General features: G+C 40.4%; 1 protein-coding gene across 4 annotated transcripts in view; it reads left to right on the top strand.

The window, feature by feature from the left end:
• abcc8 (ATP-binding cassette, sub-family C (CFTR/MRP), member 8) overlaps window positions 1-23,532 on the top strand; it is a 63,691-nt gene that overhangs the window by 27,063 nt on the left and 13,096 nt on the right. For 2 of the 4 annotated variants that reach the window (XM_082539923.1, XM_082539924.1), the window contains exons 10-26: window positions 746-880; window positions 1,328-1,490; window positions 3,627-3,667; window positions 4,066-4,211; window positions 6,425-6,539; window positions 6,682-6,861; window positions 8,424-8,496; window positions 8,619-8,724; window positions 14,370-14,402; window positions 15,583-15,621; window positions 16,221-16,319; window positions 18,973-19,057; window positions 19,369-19,449; window positions 20,337-20,474; window positions 20,668-20,793; window positions 20,981-21,077; window positions 22,464-22,711. In XM_082539923.1, the coding sequence (XP_082396049.1) occupies window positions 746-880; window positions 1,328-1,490; window positions 3,627-3,667; window positions 4,066-4,211; window positions 6,425-6,539; window positions 6,682-6,861; window positions 8,424-8,496; window positions 8,619-8,724; window positions 14,370-14,402; window positions 15,583-15,621; window positions 16,221-16,319; window positions 18,973-19,057; window positions 19,369-19,449; window positions 20,337-20,474; window positions 20,668-20,793; window positions 20,981-21,077; window positions 22,464-22,711 (1,905 nt within the window). The remainder of the gene's footprint in view (window positions 1-745; window positions 881-1,327; window positions 1,491-3,626; window positions 3,668-4,065; window positions 4,212-6,424; window positions 6,540-6,681; window positions 6,862-8,423; window positions 8,497-8,618; window positions 8,725-14,369; window positions 14,403-15,582; window positions 15,622-16,220; window positions 16,320-18,972; window positions 19,058-19,368; window positions 19,450-20,336; window positions 20,475-20,667; window positions 20,794-20,980; window positions 21,078-22,463; window positions 22,712-23,532) is intronic. The other 2 variants (XM_082539926.1, XM_082539925.1) reach the window with 1 other exon arrangement.

Raw genomic sequence — 23,532 nt, 5'->3', positions numbered from 1 at the left:
TGGCTCTGGTCCATCAGGTGTCCCAGTGAGCAATAGCAGTGAACCAGCATGTACAATAACAGGAACCTGAACGGAATTCAGTCTTTTTAAAAATATTAATAATTACACCTTTGCTTTTCCTGCTATGACAAGCCAAAGTACCTGTTGTGACAGGATCAGTTATGACTCAGGATGAGCTAATCAAAGCTCTTTTTGTTGAAGTTTGTCTATTTCCTTCTCATTTAACATCTATGCGAGATGATGCTTGCCAGCTGCAATTGCAAAGAGCAGATTTGGTTCCTTTTTTTAAACAATGCTGCAGTCCTCAGGGAGCTGCAAAGGCAGAAGGTGATGCAAGATATATATAAAAAAAGATGCATATAAAGTAGTGGAAACCTCACAGATGTGTATAGCTTGGCTGCTTAGCTCCAGTTATGTGCGATTGATGTGAGGAGCTGACAGAAACTGTGTGGGGGCTGGTGGTTTATACAGCTGACACCTTTCTAGGCCTTTATAAAGAATAAAGAGAAAACCAATCACTCACCTACTCTCCGGTGACACGTTTCTATCTTTGTATTCACTGGATATTAGGTGGGAGGTTTGCTATAAGCTGACCTACTATAAGGTCACCACTTCACAGAAAGCTCTGCGGTAAATTCATATGGATTTTGTAATTGTCAGTGGGGAGTGTTGTGTGAATGAAAACTACCTCTGTGGAAATCTTGTTTTCATCTCCTGCTTAATGTTTTTTTTCTTCCCTGCTCAGATTGTTGTGGGAGTGATCCTGCTCTACTACCTCTTGGGAATCAGTGCCTTGATTGGAGCGACCGTCATTGCTGTGTTAGCTCCTGTACAATACTTTGTGGCCACAAAGCTATCCCAAACACAGAAAAGCACCCTGGTGAGTGCTACCATGGGCCTTTCTTTCTTTTTTAAAAGATGTATAACTATGTAACTATTTGTTTCTAGTTTTGGTCATGTTTGCATCTGAGGATGGCCGAGTGTGTCATTTAAGCTAATATATTTAAAAAATAAATGGATGGTAATCTTCTGACCTTTTTATAACCAACTGCACATAATTGCCACTTGGTCAGAGTGAATGTTTTTTAGAATGCAATTTAGAAAATGTTGTTTTTATAGCAGCACCTCAAAATAACAGCTATCGTCTCCTTGGGGAATGAGGACAGCCACTTTCCACAAACCCTCCTTACCTCAGGCCTATCTGCTCCAAAGATACATTTAATACAACCAGTCAAATATGATTACAGTGTTTTTGTCAGTCCTTGTTATCGCTGCTGTGCCTTGATGTGCTGGATTGAGGTTAGGTAATCAAATGTGCCTTTATCAGGAATATTCCAGTGAGCGCCTGAAGAAGACCAACGAACTGCTGCGGGGCATCAAGCTGCTGAAACTGTATGCTTGGGAGCGCATCTTCTGTGACAGTGTGGAGGAGACCAGGGTTAAAGAGCTCACCAGCCTGCAGGCCTTTGCTCTTTACACATCCATATCCAGTAAGTTCATTTGGTCCCCTCCCACTAATGATATTTGACTTGATTCCTGGACTCTTTTAGAGTAGTTTTGTATGATTCAGATTTCTCAATAGTCCAATATTTAACTTATACTGCCCCCTTCCTGCCTTTAACTCCGCTTTCTTCTTAAACATAAGACTTGATCAGTAAGCAGCTTGAGCTTCTGTGTTCACAGCCAGATGTGTGTCACTGACGTGACAGATCAAAGATCCGAGACTGAAACAAAGTGTTTGGACCAATCTGCAGACGGAACTTTTCAGACTGGATTACAAATGCTGACCCTGCTGTTTAAAACTTTGGTTTTACTACTGAAGCAGTATATAAACAGTACCGTGCAAAAGTCATCAGCCAGCCTCCTTATTTTGAATTTTTGGCTTCCAAGTAGTCTGATTTCCCTGTAAAGTTTTTAAAGTGGTGGTAAGCAACAGTCCTCCAGGTTTCCCGAAGCTCTTTCAGAGTTGCTAAAAGAGCTTTGCTGTTTTTTCACTCATTATTTTAGTCCAGTTTTTATACATGAGCATTTTCAAAGAAACTGTTTTTTTTGTAAGTTATTTAACACTGACCTATTAGTTCCTGGAAAAATGACAACCATACATTTTTATTTTTAACCAAATATGTTCTTAAAAAGTGGCTGGAAAGTCATAATCGCAAACTACAGGAAAAAAAAAAACATCCTGCAAAGACCTGAGACATTCTTCATTCGGTTGATCTTCTCTTCTGTGAAGCCTCCTTAGAAATGGAAGCTGTCAAAAAGGCATTGTTAGGGAGGAGAACCAGGAAGGAAAGGCTGAGGTATGACAAATTACACAAGAACTGGATTTAAAATCAGTGGCAACAGGTCATATGATGAAATTGTCAACAGAATAGACAGAGAAGGAGAGAGGTACAACAGAGAGTGTCTGCAGCCATCTGTAAAATACAGTGTTGAGATTCTGTCATGGTTTGCGTCTGCACATGTATGCAACGTATCTTATGGAGTAACTAAGGAGAGCAGTGCAACCATAAGTGTTTACAGTGATCTTGGGATCTTGTCAAAACTGATATAATTATCTCAGAAACATATCCACCATCCAATACAATCTGGAAAGCATCTGACTGGCAACAAAAATGCACACTGTAACACTACCAGACATGCAGTAGCCTCCCCAGAGCCTATCAGGAGGATCATCTTGACAGAAATGAACAAAAGGCAACCAACATACGAAGAAGAGCTTTGAAAGTCCTCAAAAAAGCCCAGAGAACGATTCCTGAACACTACTTGAAGGAATTATAAGAAAGAGAGTTCAGGCTGTGACGAAGAAAAGTGACGGTCATGCCAAATACTGACTTTGAAGCTCGTTGCAGACATTGTTTTTGCCTTATGCATGTGTATTTCCATGTATGTTTGCACATGTTTTTGGCTTAAAACTTTCACATAGTATAACAGAAAAGATGGAAAATCTTCAGACTGAAAAATCTGAATCTAAGTTCATGTTTTAGCCCCACAGGTTCCAGTCAATATTTAAAATTAGTCTACTGGAACTCTAAAAGTAACTAGATGTGATAAAAACCAGTGCTGAAGGCTAGCCTGGATTATTGTTACAGTGCTCAACATTATTACTTGATAGTCATTTATTTTTCTCTCATTGTCCATCCTCTTTTCTCCTACACGCTTAGATGAACAGTCCTATAACAGGCTGAGTCCTAAATCTAAAATCAATAGTTGCCGATTGTTGTAGAGGAGGGAAGAAGCAATATCATTTCCTCACTGACAGACGACTCAGGAAAGATTTATGAAGCAAAGCATTTTTATGACAATTAAGTGTTTTCATCTGTTTATATCCGGACAACATGCCACTTTTAAATATTATCTTATATTAGAGAGTGACAGAAAATTAGAAAATGATGGACAGGAGAGAAGTTTTTACAAGACTTGAATTCATTACCTTGATTGATTAGCTTGTACGCATCTGCTGCTGGGAGGAAATTAAATTCCAGCCATGAACAAAAGAGATGTTCAATATCAGTTATGTGATGTTTCAACACAACATCTGAGCAAAAAGCGATATAAGGTCAAAAAAAATGTCAAAAAATGTTTAATTCTCTTACAGCTTTTGTGATTTTCTTATTTTCTTTCAGTTTTCATGAATGCAGCTATTCCTATAGCAGCTGTGTTGACGGTAAGTTTAATTTAAAATGTAATAATCATTATGCTTAAGTTAGCTGGGACTTTTATCTTGCTGTCTTGTTCCCAGTGTGAAGGGTAGAGCAGAGACAGTGCCAAGTAGTCTGACTGTCCAGTGACGTTTCACACTGAGACAGTGGAGGACTTTCTGAAGTCCTTCATGGATGTAGACTTGAGTGATGACAAATGAGAAAAGTCAGACTGATACCAAGGAACAGGATGACTGTGAAGGACACATGGAGACAAACGCCTCATCTATCATTTGATTTAATCTTCAGACTCTTAACAAGATGATGCAAGTCAGACTGGCAGCCAAAAGATTATCAATTAAAGGATGAAAATTGTTATTATGAGACTAACTTTTCCCATTATGTGCTCCTTCTGAACCTGCAGACATTTGTGGTTCACGTCCACATCTCAGAGGACGCTGATCTGTCACCAGCTGTGGCCTTTGCCTCTCTGTCCCTTTTTCACATCCTGGTCACACCCCTCTTCCTCCTCTCCAGCGTGGTGCGCTCCACTGTCAAGGCCCTGGTTAGGTGAGAAAGAAAGCCGTGTTTGGACAAATAACATTTTTGAAGACAGTCGTGCGGCAGGAGACTTAAACTACAACAACAGACTGAGCAAAGTCATGAAAAGCGGCTCGATTAGATGAAGCACTTGACCTTTACCCGCAGTGGATGGATCAGCTTATTAGATCAGCCTTTTCTCGTGTAACAAAAACCCTCACTCCTCAGTTACTTCAGTCAACTGGTCTCTGACACTAATGTTTATTAATCTCACCAATTTCAATTAGTTTGCCAATCGTAACATCGGTTGTCATTAGGGTGGTGCAGAGCAGCTACTCCGCTATCACAACTCAGATCTCCGATCCTTCTGGCTGCTTTTCTTATTGTATTGGGTGATGAAACTGATTGTTTCATGCTGTATCTGTGCAGGGTAATTAGAATAGATATGATCAAGCTATTTTATACCTTTATCTTCTGAGAAAATGTGCCACATGTCTGCAGATGTCTTGATAGGCTACTGATTGCACAAAAGCAGGGCTCCCCCTACAAATCTGACCTATAAATAATAAAATCCAAAAAGGTATTAGTTTATGTTTTGTGTTGTTGGTGTGTGTACTCTCTCTTTCCTGCACTCCTCAGCTGGTCCCTCTGTAAGACTGTGGGATCTTTACCTTACAATTCAAAGCACTTTGAGACGACTCCAACCGTCACTACAGGGATGGAACTGAACCACCCTGGTTAGGCATGTCTTTTGTAAACATAAGCTGTCAGATCATTATCAAATTCAAATATGAAGGAGTTTACTAATTAAAACAATCCTCTGGGGATGTCTCATAAAATCAGCGAAGCAGAGCTCTTCTCGTTAGCACTCTTCAGGTAATAAGGCACGTTGAATCCCATCATCTCAGTCTGTAGCTCTTAGCAGTAATTGTGAATTATGTGTGATGGATGGATGAAATTGCCACAACAGGACACGTTTCTTTTCCTTTAAACAGCCTCCTACAACAGTGTCGGCAGCCTGGTCACTTGTTAAATGTAGTAGATTATAGATTGAAACTCACCCTCTTAACTGTACGGTAATGTTAGAACCCCTTTCTGATTTCAGAGGGATCGTATTTTCAGACGTTCTTTTCTGACGATATAGCCACCCACCTCGTCGTGGGCAGCTGTTCGCGGCATGGCAGACGCGGGCTTCTTAAAGCAATGTGCTTGGAGAGGAGAAGCAGTGGAAATTTAGCTGCAGAAACAGCTTGCTATAAGCCATCGTACTTGTGATGGTGTTGAGTTCAAATTTTTACATGCATGGTGAAACAAATGCCAAGCAATAAAATGACTGTTACATCTCATATTTAAGATTCTTAGAAAGAATAAATTCAGATTTACTCTCTCTGTGATCTGCAGCTGTAATTTAAATATGTGTTCTCAGCACTCATTGTGTGCTGGGTTTAGCAGCGGTAAACATTTTAAGTCGAGCAGTTTGGGATCCTTTGAGGTTTCTATTTTGGGACTGTGCTATCTCACACACTTAATCAACGACAAGGGGGGAAAATTTAGATTTAACACCTCAGCTTATCTTCACTCAACATGAGAAAATGTTTCTTTGAGAGGAAAGAGAGGATTTGATCGTAGCAATATACTGTAAAGAAACAGAAATGCATTTTTTAGACTTTTGGACTGAACATGTGAGTGAATCATGAGTCATTCTCATTACATAATCCAGTTGATTTTGGAGGTATGTTTTTCTTGTGATCTTCTCATTTTAATGCCGTAGATTTGGACGTGTACTTTTCTCATCTATACCAGGTGTTTAATCTCTGGAGAACTTAAAGACATAAATGAAGAAAATAGGATATAACAAGTTTCAGCTCTTTTTATTTGGCACTGATTTTGTAATTTATTCATCAAGGAGAAGGAGTAAAGTGAAGGTGATGCAGAGATATGTGGGTGTGTGTGACAGAGGCAGACCAGCTGATAAAGCTCATCCTTAGTGAACCGTGTTTCATTGATTAGCCAGTCAGCATGGGCAAATGAAAGATGTGACACTAAACAGCAGTTCTCTTCACATGAATGAAAGTGAACTAATTTAAATGCCACGTCACTTGAGCCGGGCTTTTATTATGAGAATTTATTATGATGCTTTATGTTGGCTATATTAATAACAGCCTGTTAATTTTATTTATGATGCATATTTTATTTTAGTATTTATTGCTTCATTGCTTTTCTGTCCTCTGTTTTATTTGCAGCGTTCAGAAGCTCAGCGAGTTTTTTTCGAGCGATGAGATCGGAGACGAGCAGGAGCCCAAAGCAACGTTACCCACTGGCTCCAGCAATCACAACCAAAATCGGTACCAGGCTGTGGTAAGGGCTTGAGTTTAGAAAACAAAGTGGATAAAATCTCTTTCAAAGTGACTCCTTTGAACATTTTCATCCTCTACCTTACCGCCTTCCTCACCGTTACCTTTTTGTCCTTTGTGCTGCATGTTATACAATCCTCCTTTAGTCATCCTCTAAACCTTTCCCTTTGTCCTGCTCCTCCTCCTCTTTATCCCGATTTTTCCAGCCCCTGAAGGTGGTGAATCGGAAGCGCCCCACGCGGGATGACTGGAAAAACTATGGCTCAGAGGGGAACCACGAAGGCGATGGACCCTTTCAGGATGTAGATCAAGATATCTGCATCAAGGTGAGAGAGACAGTCAGAGAGACCAATGAGCCTCCAGACTGGGCTGCAGGTGAGGTAGATATGAGTTGAGATACCCAGGAGCCCAACGTTTATCACACATTTATTATTGTTACTTTAACTAAATTTGGAGATTTATGTTTAGCATTTGTTAGGAAGTGAATACTCATTCCCTGCAGGGTCTTTTTTTTTTTTTTAACATTTTCACCAGCTCATGTAGGAGTTTTGTTTTAGATTTTATTTTGGTTTAGTAGTATACTAACATGTTCCTGATTTTTATTTGTATATACTGTTTAATTTGAATCCATATTCACCCAAATATGAGATGTGGTATGTTATTTATCACACTCCCCATCCCTACGAGATCAAAGTCCTCAGAGCATCACTGCTCTTCAAAACTGTTTCAAAGCTGAACCAATTAGCTTGAAATGTCATCATCACAGCACAGTCTGTACATCATGCATGATGTTTTGGACACCACTTATCAGATTTTAAGTCAACTTGTAAAAATATTTTGGTGTTTTTTTTTTAACACAGTTTCTACATTTGCACTGAATTGTGTGAGATTTGCATTTGCTGTCATCCACATATTAATATCTGGGTTACTGTAAGCGGGATTTTCAATAATTAGATTATATTAGATTAGATGAAACTTTATTAATCCCTCAGGTGGGTTCCTCCGGGAAATTCGGTTATACCATATATACACATATATAACTACAGAGACATATATAAATACAGAGTATACAAAAGGGATAAATAGAATAAACAGAAATAAGAGTACAAGGGAATTGCACATTTCAAGTTTCAAGTATTGTGAGTCTATTGCACCACTGGATATTAACAAAAAGTATTGCACAGTGAAAAGGCACTACAGCTTGTAGGAAATCTGAGCATTTTGACACATGCCATGCAATTCTTTGCCTGCATACAGTAATTCATTCTCTGTATGTCACCAAAATATTCTGGAAGCAAGTAAACAACACCAGCATGACATGAATAAGAATTAGGCAACAGTTACTTTATAGCCTCACATACGTATGCACCATTTTGAGAAGGATTGCGCGCTTACAAAGAGAGAAAAATTATCCTTTGTTTGATGTTTTTACCAGCACGGCAGCTCGGTGGCACGGTGGTTAGCACTGTTGCCGCACAGCAAGAAGGTCCTGAGTTCAATTCCAACACCAGGCCGGGGTCTTTCTGTGTGGAGTCTGCATGTTCTCCCCGTGTTTGCGTGGGTTCCCTCCGGGTACTCCGGGTACTCCGGCTTCCTCCCACCATCCAAAGACATGCAGCTTGTGGGGATAGGTTAATTGGATAATCCAAATTGTCACTAGGTGTGAATGTTCGAGTGAATGAGAGTGCGAATGGTTGTCTGTCCCTGTGTGTTAGCCCTGTGACAGACTGGCGACCTGTCCAGGGTGTACCCTGCCTCTCGCCCTATGACAGCTGGGATAGGCTCCAGCGCCCCCCGCGACCCTGAAAAGGATAAGCGGAAGCGAATGGATGGATGGATGGATGGGATGGATGATGTTTTTACCGCATGTGCCTGTGCATCTTTTCAGATATCAAATGGCTATTTCACCTGGGTCGATGGAGCACCAACGCTTTCAAATGTGGACATCAAAATTCCCTTTGGTGAGCATCAAGCAGTGCCATGTACAGTCTGTCTGCCCCTGCTTCGCTTGTTTCTCTATTCAGTTGTTTAACGTGCTCATTCACTCACAGTACTGTTGCCTCTTCTTCATGAAATCTCTCAGGTAAGCTGACGATGATTGTGGGCCAGGTGGGTTGTGGGAAATCCTCTTTGTTACTGGCAGCGCTGGGAGAAATGCAGAGAGTGTCTGGAACTGTCACCTGGAACAGGTCAGCTATATTTTTTTTTACTTATTATTTGGTGCTTGCAAAAGTGTGCGATAATCAGTTGTGAAATGTGATTCTGATCTCTCTTTGTGGGTCTGAAGAAGTGCAGATATTGTTGCTTTATCAGTCTGAGAGACTGATGTGCACCATATCGATCTGCAGGGAATCTTTGAGGCTGAAAGTTGATTAAAAGTAAACAGAATTGCAATTCTTCTTTAAACTGTAGGACACTGGAAGAACAATGGAAGTGATTAAATTTTCTTTGTTGAGATTATGATTCTTCTTGAGAACAGTACTGATCTCATTAGCATGATAGTGCTTAATAGCAGTCACCCCAGTACATCGATCACCTCACCCATCCATTCAATTATAAGGAAAAAAAACAAATGCACCACCAGGGAAACACTTGTCACTGCTGCATCTCATACACTTCATTCTATGGAATCAAATTCAGTCCAGAGGTTAAAGGAAATTCCAAGAAATCTGCTACCTATAGGGACCTGAACCACTCCAGCTGATGTCGCGCCACGTTTCCTTCTCCATCCTCAGCCTGCGTTATTTTCTGACATATGGTTTTCCAAACCTCTCTGATAATTGGTCTGTCATGGGCACCTTTGTTCTTTTATTTATGTGTTTTTGCACAACTATTAATTACATGCCGCTGACAGGGCAATTACCAACAAAATCAGACTTACAAGTACTCTGTTTCCATGACACAGCAGTATAACATAAACGGATTTGTAGGTCAGTGAAATGAGCTGATATGGCAGCTTTCTTTTTTATGGTTGGGAGAAACATTGTGGAAGAATGTGGGCATCCTTTTATGCACCACTGACCTAGATTCAGTTGGCTGCTTTTGGTTGAAAATCCCAACTGGTTTGCTGTGGCTGCAGGCCAGAAGCCCACCTCCTAATGACACCTGGGTATGCCTTTTTAGCACTTATCAGCTCACTTCCTTTAAATAATCCTCCAGTTTTCTGTCATCTGCCTTTTTTTTTTTTAGGTTGAATTAATTTATCTGGACAAATGTTTGTTTGTTTTTAATTTCAGACCAGATTTGGCTTTTGTGCTGAGGCAGAATTTCCTCATAACTCTGTAAATTAGATCATCATTTCAACAAATAAAGTCTGTTAATTGAATATTTTGGTTAAATAATAATAAAGTGGTATTCACCATGTGGTTAATAAAAACAAAGGAAATGCCAAAAGCTGTGAAAAGACATAGAAACTGAGCTAAATTTACTCTATTTCACTGCATACTGTGTATCTGTTACAAGTAAAGTGATCCGTCCATTCAAGAATAAAATTATATTTCTCATATTGTACGATAAATTTGAAGAAAAACAGCGATTATGTGACTCTTCAGATTCATTTTGCTACCCTTTGAGTGATTCAGAGCCCCAGATGTAAAAACCACTGTGCTAATGAATGCATTGTAATGCACTGGACAGGCTGTGGTGTAAAATGCTGTTATAGTCTCATCTCAGTTTGACAGATTTAAATAGATGAAATACTTTTTTCATTATAATCTGGATTATTTTGATTAATAGTTTGAATACAGTGTATTTATTATTAATACATCATTCATATTAACATTTAACAATGCTGCTCATTCTGGACAAACTATAAACTTTTTCTTGTTTACTTATTTTTTGGATTGAGTTCATTTAGTGACCCAGTTCTCCTTTTTGGTGCCGTCTGAGTCTTTTTTTAAGGTCCTGCTGCAGATGTGGCTTTCCACTCTTAGGTTTCAGCCAAACAAAACTCAGTGGGTCTTTAAAAGTAGACTGAATTTAAAATAGCACAATGCAAAGTGAATCCTCACATCGTGCCAGATGCATTCTGGGAGCCATTAGCCTTCGTTTTCTGCATCTGAATGTCTCGTCACCTACCCAGGATGGCGCGCTGCTATCAGTCTCCATTTGTCACCAAAGTCTAGGCTGTTCTACTTGATTGTCACAATGTCTCTGGCAGCCAAACACACACTTCTGCTGTGTTGATGCCAGGGTTGTGCTGGCACTCCCTCTGATATTAAATTGGAATGAACTTCAGGCACGCCAAGTGCTCGAGCATCTAAGTTATCATCTATCCCTGGGAGACTAAAAGGCTGTCAGTTAGACTTTGCATTGCTGAAGTATGCAGACGCACAACCTGAGTAGTTTCTTCCTCTGTTTTCTCTGGTTTTGCTGTTATTGTCATGCAATGTTTTTGAGTCAGCAGCATGTACTGTATTGCTAAGAAACACACATAAACATGCAGATTAAATGAGAGCAGCTTGTGCCTGGCAGGGGCCGAACACATGACTAATCAGACGCGTGAGCATGTGAGCTTGTCAGATATATAAAGACAGTCTCATTGACTTGGTGGTAATTGGTGATTCACAGTCAGCTGTTACTGACCGGCTGATGGTGTTTATGACTGCGATACCTTGTCTGAGCTCACCATGCTCCATGTGTTTGTTTCATCAAGCACTGAAAACCTATTCTAGTCACCTGAAAAAAAAGGGGCCATTGAACAGCTGTTGTGAAGCTCTGTATTAGATTGAGGACCCCTCTGTTCATAGAAGTTATGTTTTTTTTCTGAGCTTTTTAATGATTTCTTGTTCACCTTGGCTTACAGATTGAAACTGAACCTCTTTAACCTTTGGGGGGAAAGCGTCTGGTTTTATTTTTAAATCAGTGTTGCTTTTTCTGAGCTGTAGATGTATGTGACATTGCAAGGACTGGGACTGTACCTCAGAATCATTAGAAAGGAGTCAAGCTCTAGTCTGTCTTTGCAGGGGTACTTGATTTTAATAAAGTCTGATAATATTGTAATTATATGGAACCTGTTGGATTACAGGTCCCAGAGGGTGGCATCTTTCCTATTAAGGGTGACTGCTTGATAAAAACTTAATTAATCTCATCCATTGGTGGGAAACCACACACACAAACACCCCACCTGCTCCCTCTGGCGCCTGTAGTCCTCTTCAACTCTCCTGATCCAAATATGGCACAGAGCAGGGGGACATCTGGGGCTTCTCTTATATTAAAGTACATGACTATTTGCATTTTGACCTCGATATTCAGTCAAAATGCCGAAGGTCTCTTATCACGTGTGCACTACACCCAGAGTTCAGCTATTAGACAGGAAGGTTGCAACCTTAAAACATACCTGTTGAAGTAATTAACTGCAGCAGGACAGTGACTTACTCTTGTTTTAGAATTATCGGATGAAAAGTGCACTTTACTGTGGAGGATCACTGAAATGTAAAGGTTGTAGACTGCTTTAAATTATGAAGCTGAAGAAAACTTAAGAATTCATGATGGTTTACTACACACTTTGCAGTTTTTATTTTCTTTAGGCACATAGCAACTGGTGGCTACAGCACAACCAAAATGACTGCAACCATGTGCAATCAACTTGTAATGAAACTTGGTCACCTGCAGACTGAGCGTGCTGGATGCTTGACCTTGGAGCAACCAGCTGGTTTTACAACTACTTGCAATTGGCCCCAGACAGCAAAACAATTCAATGCAATCCGATGCCGATCACTAGTTTTTTCGTGGTCTCACAAATGTTGCCAACCTATTTTTCCTCTAGTGTGACTGGGCCATTAAAGACACCAGGTAAATCCTGACAAATCCTCCACAGCCTGCACTACGGCATGCAGCGGGGAAAAATGTTCAGATACATGCCATTAAAAGCTGACCAGAATCAGCACTTATTAATCACACATGGTGTAGTGCTGTTTACTTTATGCACATAGCATAATGACTGTTTTGTATAATGTGTGCATTGCGTTTATTGTCTGTTTGCATTGTCTGCATGTTGTCTGCGTTATCTGAGTCACCGTCAATCAGAAATAAACACTTTAAATTAGAAAGTGTTGGTGAATCACTCAGCCTAGCTTTTTCTTTTTTCTTTTTTTTGCCTGTCCCGTTTGGATCTTTAGCCGTCAGAATTGTTGTCTGAAGGCCAAGAAAGATGCCAAGTGGATTTACTTTTCCAAGTGGATCATCATAGCCTTGCCATATTGGTCCATTTGACCTTTATTATAGTTATGTATTTATTTTATTTTCATTTTTTAAAGATGGGACAGACATGATTGGAGGATAGGACAGGGAGAAAGAATGAAAGAAAGAGAGGGAGAGAAAGAAAAATAGAGGGGAGACGAGACGGTGAGAAAAGGGGGAAGAAAAAAAGAAAGAAAAACAAACAAAACACCTGGATCACCTGTATGGAGATAAAAAACCAGAAGAGAAAACAAACAACAAAGAGCAACATAATAAAAAAAACAGCACCATCACAATAAACTAGCTAACAGTAGATAACAGTAGATACTTTTTTAATTTCACCTGTTGAGAATGAAAATGAAAACAAGCAAAAGAAAACGAGAGCAACATAATAAACAACATCACGATGATATATGGGAATATAACAGTAAATACTAAATATTAAACATTATTGTGCAGCACGTAAGATCGACACTCAGCCTAGCTTTAAAGATTAGATTTCAGTTTCTTGCTGCTGATAGAAAGCGTCAAGTGTGACTTCTTATAAATTGTCATAACCTTGGGTCCTTCAAAATGTTGATTGAAAATCTCTTTCAGTATCTCAATCAGAGATAAAACCTGTAAGTCATCAGCTCCATCGTGGTTCCAGCTGCAGGAAAAACAACACCCTCAAGCTTCCGTCTTTGTTAAGTGTCATCAGATGATTTGGTGTGATTAGGTTACTCCTCCACAAAGATGAGAACAGTGGTGGAAGTGCATGATCATGGCTGATTGCTTGTTTGACAGTAAGCTCGGGATGACGTGGGTTGTCATGCCCATTGTTAGCTTTTTTTTTTTTAATACATTCTGTGTTTTTCAAACTTCTCAGTTTAGGTCTCATGATGAAGGAAGCTTTTAATGAGAACATCATCTTCCATTTGTTTTTGCAGTATAGTAACCATAGCAACCTTGTATTGTCTAGATGCACAGTGTCCGCACCTTGTCCAAGTGTACAAATCACTTCATGTTAGTTGTTCCACTCTAAATTATTGGCTTTTTGGCCACCATTTTTATATTAAAGAAACTAAAGGAGTAATGAACTTGCTCAAAAATAAATATGTTTGCTTTTAGGAGGAAAAAAACATGTTTTGATATTTACCAAGTAAACTAAATTTGCATTTTGACTTGCCACATAAATTTGTTCCCCCTGTTTGCTTCTAGCTGCTTTTACACAGCCGTGCTTGCGTGTGAGTGTGCACCATGTGTGAGCCTTTAAATATCAGTCAGCCTTCCTAACAGCTGTGCCCTCTGGCTGACGTAATGCTGCTGCAGTAAACTTTGAGTAAATCTCTCCGGTTGTCCTCAGATGGGATCGGAGTCACCTTCTCAGGACAAGTGTTTGAGGTGTCAACTTGTCAAACCTAAAAATACACCGCAGCATCAACTGAGCATGTGCAAAGCCAAAAACAGCCAATCACATCCTAATAAATGTTAGGGTTAGGGCTGTGAATGTCTGTGCATTTTGTTACACGAGAAAGAGCTTGTGGGAGTTTCAAATGACAATAAATGTAATAATAAAGAGCCATAATTACCAACTTTCCCTTGGTCTTTAATAAAAGCAGTTTTACAATTACGAACTAGTAACATATATATATATATTTTCTATTATTTACAGTCTGCCAAACCTGGAGTCTGAAGGGGATGAGAGGTAAGTGTTGCAAGCAGAAAGCTAAAATCATCGTGTATTTTTAGTAAGGCCTTAAAGTGCTCGGACAGACTGTGCTGGTTACTGTGTGAACTATTTTCACAGCAACAATAGTGTGCAGTATAAATCAGGATTATAAATAGAGCTCGGTTGACAGTTCAGAGTTGTCACTGCTTTAGCTAACACACATGGAAGCCTTATCATAGCACACTGTGGCTGATTGTTTCTATTTGTGACTCAGCTTTCCTTTCACTGCTTTCTCACTCTGGACCTACATGTACACACAATGAAGCTTCCATATTTCAAGTATTTGTGTTGTGTTTACTTTTGAAAGCTGTTGTTTCGTCATTAACTGATGCCTCTGTTTCTGCTGACTGAACACGTAACTCTTTGCTATGTGTGTGTCTAATGGTAGCATGATGTTTTATGGGTAGGAGGGCAAGAAGCAAAGACCTGAGGCAACACACATCTCATCTTTGTTTAAATAGGAATAATCTAGTTTAGCTAGATTGCCCCAGTGACTGGAAACAGATTCAGTTGCGTTAAATAATAGATTACTGCCCAGTGAAGTTATTAAGGCAATTTAAAAGTATTTTAAAGCTTACCAATCAGAAGGTTGGTAGTTTGATTCCTGGCTCAGACCTGAGTTCACAGGTACACACTGGCCTTGTTTTTTTTTCTTCACTCAGTTTACCTCACTTTTTTATTGTTAGCAGCATCTAACAGTGAGAAACAAAATGAATAAGGTACCAGTGAATGGCCACACACATCCATACACCAGCCGCAGACTTAGTGCTGACGTACTAATCTCAGGCGGAGGAATCAGATTCTCAGAGAACTGCAGGCACCACAATCCAAACGGGGTGATGCTGATTTCCAGTTCAGCAAATTACAGGAAGAAAAATGAAGAGGGCGTGGGTGTTATTTTAGGAAGCATCAGATCACCGCTAATGATAGACTTGCTCATGTAGGGCAGTGGTTGGCCTGTTTGTGTTGGGGTGGCAGTGACATGATTGCCATAGTGAGGGAAGAGTACGCGGGTTAGTGAGTGTGTTTGGTTTTTGTTAATCATTACAGGAATTTGGTGGAGTCAACAGACTGTTTATTTCAGGGGGAACAATGCCTGTTTAATTATTTGGGCGTGTCTCTAATGAGTGCCGTGTGTTTGGTATTTTCTCCACAGTCCGACAGACAAAGACGCAGCAGGTGAAGGAGACATCAGGTGAGCGCAGTCTCCATGGAGATGCATCACCAATAACAGCAGAGCCATTAGAGATGTATCTGTGGGTGGTTATCTACAGTGTGGGCCATTTATATGGATACACCGTAATAACATGGGAATGGTTGGTGATATTAAAGTCCTGTTTGTGGCACATTAGTATATGTGAGGGGGCAAACCCCTCAAGATGGGTGGTGGCCATGGTGGACATTTAGAAGTCGGCCATCTTGGATACAACTTTTGTTTTTTCAATAGGAAGAGGGCCATGTGACACATCAAACTTATTGGTAATGTCACAAGAAAAACAATGGTGTGCTTGGTTTCAATGTAACTTTATTCTGCTACGTTCTGTTTTCTGTCTTTATTGATCACCCTCAAGAACTAGCTATTCCCACTGCTTATATACTTGCCCCAGACCCTCGGTTACATATTGACTCCACAAATACGGAAGGTTGTTAATGATCCCAGAGGTTAAATAGATTTTTAACCTTCACCCATGTGTGAAACTATACACTCATTAAGAGGTAAAATGTAAACATAGAGATATTATTGTGTTTGTTTGACCCTGCTTTAAGCCTGCTTGTGTCGTAAATCTCTGGTAGGAAGAGAGGCCCTGTGGCCTACGCTTCCCAGAAGGCCTGGCTGCTGAACGCCACAGTGGTGGAGAACATCACTTTTGAGATGCCCATGATAAAATCAAGGTAAGACCTCATACTTTTATTGCACTGTTTAAAAAAACAAAGGTATAATGAGTATATTTGTTCACTCACGCTTTTCAGTGGATGCCGCTGTTGGTTGGGGTGCCGCACGCTGCTGGCATATGTATGTTTGGTATAACTGGATCGTTCACACCAGCATTTTTTTATACCCAGTTTTTGTCACAGGATAGGGAGTGTGGCAAGCAGGCAATGGACCCAGAATGCTAGACTCAAACGGAATTAAACTCGAAATCTCAGCTTTTATTTTGCTGGCAATAAGGTGAAGAAAACAAAAGCAAACAAGGTAACAGAGCAGGGTAGGAACTGAGGGATGGAGGCTCACGCAGCACGAGGGAGGACCCGACAAAGAACAAAGGGAGACACGGACAACATATACACGGGAGGAGATTAGGGCAGAGTGGACAAACATGGGAGCACAGCTAAACAGAATCTAAGACAGACAGAAGAAGCAAAACTGAACCTGATGCACAGAAAACAAGAAGACAAGGACTGTCAAAATAAAACAGAAGGCAACTAACACAGAGCCCAGGACTATAACTTATAACTTGACAAGACAGGGACGCCAGACAACCACCGAGACAGAAGACAGTCAGACAATGACTTCGTACAGGAGGTATGAAACACAGAGAAGAGACTAGGACAGACTGGACAAGGAGGGGAACTAATACAGTCAGTCAAAACACTAGAAACAGGCGTACTAGCAAGAACTATACTCGAGACTAAATAATTTAGAACAAGAACACGAGTCCAAAACAAAAACCAGGACCATGAACAGTTTTCTGTTACGTATAGACACAACACTACTTATTAACACTACTGCCTGCCTGGAGTTAGGTGCCTTTTTTTGCTTGAATAATTCGTAGGTCATTATTAAGTGGTTGAATGCCCATAGATAAACTTTGAATAACCTTTAAAGACATTTAAAGACTTTAAAGAACTATCATGAAGTCTGGCACCTGCAAAGAAATGAGGGGCTGCACAGACTTTTTGCACTTTTGCAGCTTTGTGGTTTTCACACTCTTGTTTAGATGATTTTTGTCTTTGTTTTCCTTTTTGTGTGTCTGTGGATGTGCAGAACATGTCATACCATAAGTAACCAGTGTATGAGCTCTACTGAAATTCAAATTGTTGTCACTGTGCTGTTGTGACACGTGCAATCACAACAATGTTAAAAATAACATCCAGAGTTGTTCATTATAACAAGGGGATCTACTCTCAGTCAAGTCGAGCAGTTTAGCCAAATTAGAGCCAACAGCACTTCTGCTCCCTCCAGCAACTGTAGTAAATTGGATGTGAATAGTCAATAGTTCTGTTATGAACTCTTCACATAAGCAGCCTTGACACTGAAACACCTCAAGCCAGGGTGTTTTGTTGCTGAAGGTGTGTGGTTCTTTGTGCCTCTTGTGTTGTGATGCAGCGTGTCTCCAGTTTTGCTCGCTGTTGAAAACGCCTGTGGAGGGACACTCTAGATACACACATGCCGCTTTCATCCACACAACAAATGGTATTTCTCAAAGGTCGAATGCATTTATGGCATCGTCTTGGGTCTCTGTGGCTCTAATGGACTGTTTTTGATAAAACAGGTTTAATGGACTACTGTGCTTTGTTGCTGTGGAGATGTTCAATAAAACAGTCTCCAGTCTCGCTCTATCGCTGCTGTCCTACTGCGCTGTCTGTTTTATCCAGCAAAATCTGGATTACCACCGGGCTGCAGCAGGTCCATGAACTTCCAAGCTGTTTAATCAAGGCTGTTGTAACCTGCTGTGTCCGTTATTGTATCACATTTTCTTATGCTTGTGAAACAGTTGGTTCAAGTGATACAGTTCCTCCAAAGCTCTGCTCCAATTCTATGGCTATTAGGAAATGCCAAAGAAACATAAACAGAACACTTTATCACCTACCTAGCTAATATGTAAGTTTGGATATTCACTAAGCAGAGAGCATGTATTTCTCCACCCTGACATAGACCCCAAACACTAAACTCAGTCTTTGATTCAACATTGTGCTGCAAAACAGTTGAATTCCTGCATTTGGAAAAAGCCCACAATTTGTCCCTGTGTATCCACAAATATAAACCATGAGCTAATCTGTTTTGTTTTTAATTTAAAAAGCAGACATCTAAGCATCTTATTTAATAATATCACCTTAAAAAGACTATAGAAGAAGTCTGTGCATTATCTAAACTTCCCAGAGATATTAGAGGAGAGTTTTTTGGTATTTTCTGGACAACGACAATATTTTTAGGTCATAACCTTCTTGTTACTTCAGTAATTGAGTGACTGACAAACTGTCATGTCAAACTATGTGTGGCTTACGTTTTACACTGTGTGGGTTATCTTAAATAGAGAGTAAAGAAATTCTTGTATCGCCTCTTTAGTCTTTGTCTTTGTGGCGTTGAACCCTTTAGGGTAAAACCTTTTAAGATGAACCAGAGAAGCTGCTATTTTCAGTTTCCTCCACTCTCTTTCATGGACTGTGTTATGCATACATAACGCAGTCCCACGAGTTACATTTATGTGAATGTGAATCAATGGCCCAAGAGATAATAATGAGCAGGGCTGTAGTTTCCCTCTGCTTGGTATTAGCAGCTGCTCTCTGCCCTCATCTGTATTCTGTCTCTGTTTCTGCCCGGCAGATACAAAGCTGTCATTGAGGCCTGCTCGCTTCAGCCTGACATTGACATTCTTCCACAGGGAGACCAGACAGAGATCGGGGAACGGGTCAGTATCACAGTAACATTTATGAGTTTCTGTCTGGCTGTAGCTCCCACTGTGGCTCGTTTTATTGCAGAATCATTTGTCATCGTTACTGTGTAGCAAGATTTTGATGTTTGCGTATCAGGAAACTAGACTGACCCTGTTCATTTAGAGCGCTGTCATGTTGGATTTCTTCATGCACCAGTAATGCAGGAAATAAACCCTAGTCTCCTTTGCTCCTCTAAGGAAAAGAGCCGCACATATTTCTGGATATTGTTAATTCATCTTTGTGTTGCAGCCCCTATGAGATAACATTTTGCTGTCCTCCGATGCAGGGCATCATCCTATCAGGTGGACAGAAACAGCGAATCAGCGTGGCCAGAGCCATGTACCAGCAGACCAACGTTGTGTTTCTGGTGAGACTGCACACAGAAATAACTGAACAGTTTAAACGGATGGCTTCTCAGGCTGCACCTGTGATTTATCAGTATTCATTGAGAAACTGTTTCTGTAGCACTACCTGACGGTGCTTGTGATTCTCTTTCTGATGCCTCCCTGTGTGACATAAATAGCTACACACTCTAAGAAGCCCAGAGCAGAAGGTTTAAAAAACATTCCCTGCCATTAAATAGAAATAACTTTATATGACATCGATCTCAAAATTTCCTCTATTAATATTAAAAAAATAGAAGTTGAAGAAACAGGAGAAACACCACAATGACTTTCTGTGTGCTCACGACTCATGACTGGGGGGAATGTAGTGTTCAGTATCTTGTTCAATGACACTTTGACCTTTTAGCTTGTGGATAACTTACCCGATACCCTGAGCCACAGCCACCCTGCCCAGCATTTTTGAATTAATATTTAAATTAATATTAAATATTGTAGTGTAACACATCCTAACACATCCCCATTTATAGTATGTATACATCTATAACACCTTGTGATCACATCCTTACAGTAACATCTAATTTATATTCACAAAACTTCTGTTTCGCATGTTATATGATGATGCCATCAGGTTACCTGGCAACCAGCTAACAACAGCCTAAAATAAGCTGATGTCTGTTTTGTTTTTTTCTTTATCTGCCTACAACACCTTATGAAAGCATTCTGTCATTTTCATTTCATTACATAATAACTTCTCACGTTTACTCAAAAACGTAATTATATATAATATAACTATGATGTTGGCCTAGCAACAACTTAACAGTGGGCATATATGTATGTATATTCACCATCTGAATCATGTTTTCAGGAGATGTATTGGTTTGTCTTCCTCTGAACTTCTCTACATATGTAGGATGACCCATTTTCTGCTTTGGACATCCACCTGAGTGACCATCTGATGCAGGATGGCATCCTGAAGCTCCTGAGAGAAGAGAAGAGGACCGTGGTGCTGGTCACACACAAACTGCAATATTTACCACATGCAGATTGGGTAAGAACTGCTTAATAGTTAATAAGACTGTCCGTCTGGGATGGCTGGTATATAATGGACGATAAAGACATCTTATTGTCTCATTTATGACGCACTTTATCTCTCAAAGATCCCAAAGCAAATAGAGATTGAGTCTCAGCTAAATACAGATCATATTTTTTCTATCTTCTTTTGTGTGTGTGGCTATTATTAGATTATTGCCATGAAAGATGGCACCATCCAGACTGAGGGGACTCTGAAGGACGTCCAAAACTCTGAACCTGAACTCTTTGAGCAGTGGAAAACCCTCATGAACAGACAGGATCAGGAGTTTGAGAAGGTGATTAATGACTGCAAAAGCAAAATGTTATCTTTTAATCAGCGCCAAGAATCTTTAATTTGTGTAATTTGAACACTTTCTTTTGTAGATCCAGGTGAGACAGACACGCCGTCTCTGTCTGGAATGAAAGTTAGATTACCTGGGTGTTTTTATGCTGAAATAAATTCACTGTTGATCTCTCCTTCAGGAAACTGTGGCAGAGAGTATGACAGACCTAGAGAGAAAAAACCTGCGGAGGGCCATGTATTCAAGAGAGGCAGCCAGGACTGAAGAGGATGAGGAAGGTGAGAGGACACAGGAAAGAGTCACGATGACAGCAGCTGGAATGTGCATGACTGATGTGGGTGCTTCTCAGCCTGATTTAATGCTTATGTTTCCCTTAATGATAGATGCAGGATGACAATTCCCCTTCTCCTGCTGAGAGCTTAAGCTTATTCAGCTTATTTTAATCTTAACATCTTTTGTAATGTCTGCAGTTATTTGAATGACTCATAGTTCCCTGTATTTGATTCCTTCCTGTCTCTTATCTTGGTTTGGTCTTTTTGTCTTTTCGTTCCTCTTTTGACCTTTTCAGCAACTGGATACGTCGCCATGTTATTTCCCACGGCCTCCTGCTGTGATTAACCATTGAATCTGATCCTTTCTCTGTGTGTGTGTGTGTTTGCTGTTGAACGAACACCTGCAGTTGAAAAACGCTAAGGTGCGCTGGCTGTACACTTTATCTTTGTTCTGTGTTGTCTCCCGTGTGCTGGTGGCACCCCGGGGTGGACTTGTGCGATGGCTCCAGCTACCCTCATGTTCGATCGAGCAGGTGTGGCCAGAAAGCATGGTTTGAAAAAAAAAGTTGAAACAGAAAAAGACATTTGTGGCATTGTAGCGCTGCTAGCTAACGGCACATGTGTTTGCTTCTCTGTTTTAGAATCTCATCATCCATTTTCCTGCTCTTTCCCCCTCCCAAACATTTGTCTCTCTTGCTCTTGAAGGCTTACTTAGTGTGAGCATGACTGTAGTTGAGAGTAGTTGTTTCTTTAGGCCTGCCACTCATTATTTCCCCATCTTGTCTGAGCCTCTCAGACACCCACATGCAGCCTCATGCTCCAAAGCTTGCTGCTTGATGTAATGTGATACATTTAAATCCGAAGTGGGAAAAAGGTTGGAGGTCGTTACATTATCTCTTCACCCCCGAGTCAGTGTGCGGTGGTCACCCTGGTGCTCCTGAAAAACATGCCTTTCATGGGAATGAGCGACTGCTTGTCTTTGTGGAGTGTAGCTTCTGTAGCCTCTAGCACACCTTCTCCTCTCATTTGGACCTCTGTCTATTATTTCTTCACTTCTCTCCTTTCCTGTGCTAGTTGTAGATTGTCAGACTGGCGCAGGAGGAGAAATGTTGAGCAATATGTCAGAAAAAGAAAGAGGAAAAAGTGAAGGAATGAAATATTTGAGAAGAAGGGTAGAAGGAGAGAAAGAAATGTAATGAGCGTCTGAGCTGTGAGTTGTAGCAGAGCAGGGCGTTTTTAGACAGAAATAAGCAAATTTACATACAGTAAGATTAAAAAAAATGTGACAATGGAAGCAGTCCTTGCAAAATAGATAACTCGGCCTAATTACATCTCACAATTGGCCAAAAACAAAACCTTTAACACTGCACTTCATCTCTGTTTCAACTCCAGAGGAATCTGTGGAGAGTGAAGATGATGACAACCTGTCACAGGTAATGCGCCAGAGAGCTACCATCCCCTGGCGCTCCTGCGGCACCTACCTGTCCTCTGCAGGGCTCCTCCTGCTCAGCCTGCTCCTCCTGTCGCAGCTCCTCAAACACTCCCTCATGGTGGCCATTGACTACTGGCTGGCCCACTGGACGTCACATGTCATCGCAGCCAAGAAAGACGCCTCAGCTCACAACTGTACCATCGTACAGGTGAGAGGATGCACCGCTCAGCTTTTGATTTAGACACTTAGCTCTTTGTTTCTGCTTCTCTTGAGATATTTTAGAGCCATAAAGTATTTTCTGCTTCGTTCACACTGCCTTTTTAAAAATTATTTGACCATTAATACAATCAGTCGGTCATTTTTTTAAAAGATCCATCTAGTGGGATGAAAACAAACAACACCAATTTAAATTATTGTATAAAATGTTTGGCATCATTTGACTTATAATCCAAACATGCTTTTCTGTAAGAGGTAAATATTAGCTAACGTTAAAGGAATAATTGATAAGCTTCAAAAAAGACAGACTGCATTAGATGCAAATAGTTTATCTGATTGTAGGCCAGCGTGAATTACATAATATTCTCACTAATTCTCAGTTAAGCAGAGCTGACCTACAACACAAACACACGCAGATCCAGACCAACACCAACACACCCTGAAGAGACTGCAGCTCGGCCTCATCTGAATATTAAAGCTGAACTAACATATTTATAGAAGTCAGTTTCCAAATGGAAAATGTTCGGGTTAAAGCACGTGTGAGGTCTGATGTGAATGCCAGCTGCAGTGCTGTAATTTATGAAGAAGTTTAAACTCTCAGTAACTGAGTCATAAATCTGAGTGGGTAAAAGCTGCACTCCTGTCCACACCAGGTGACTGTAGAATGATTTAGCACCTATAAAGCATTTCCTACACCCTTTTTCTACTTACTACTTGACTGTTTTAGTTACCGCTTAACCAAAATGGTCAGTAGCCTTCACACACTAACATAAAAAAACACTCTGAGTAAGCAGAGGAAGAGTTAACCTACGT

The sequence above is a fragment of the Aulonocara stuartgranti genome (assembly GCF_965226115.1).
Source record: "Aulonocara stuartgranti genome assembly, chromosome: 7".
NCBI lineage: Eukaryota > Metazoa > Chordata > Actinopteri > Cichliformes > Cichlidae > Aulonocara > Aulonocara stuartgranti.
This window is presented reverse-complemented; position numbering and strand designations above follow the sequence as displayed.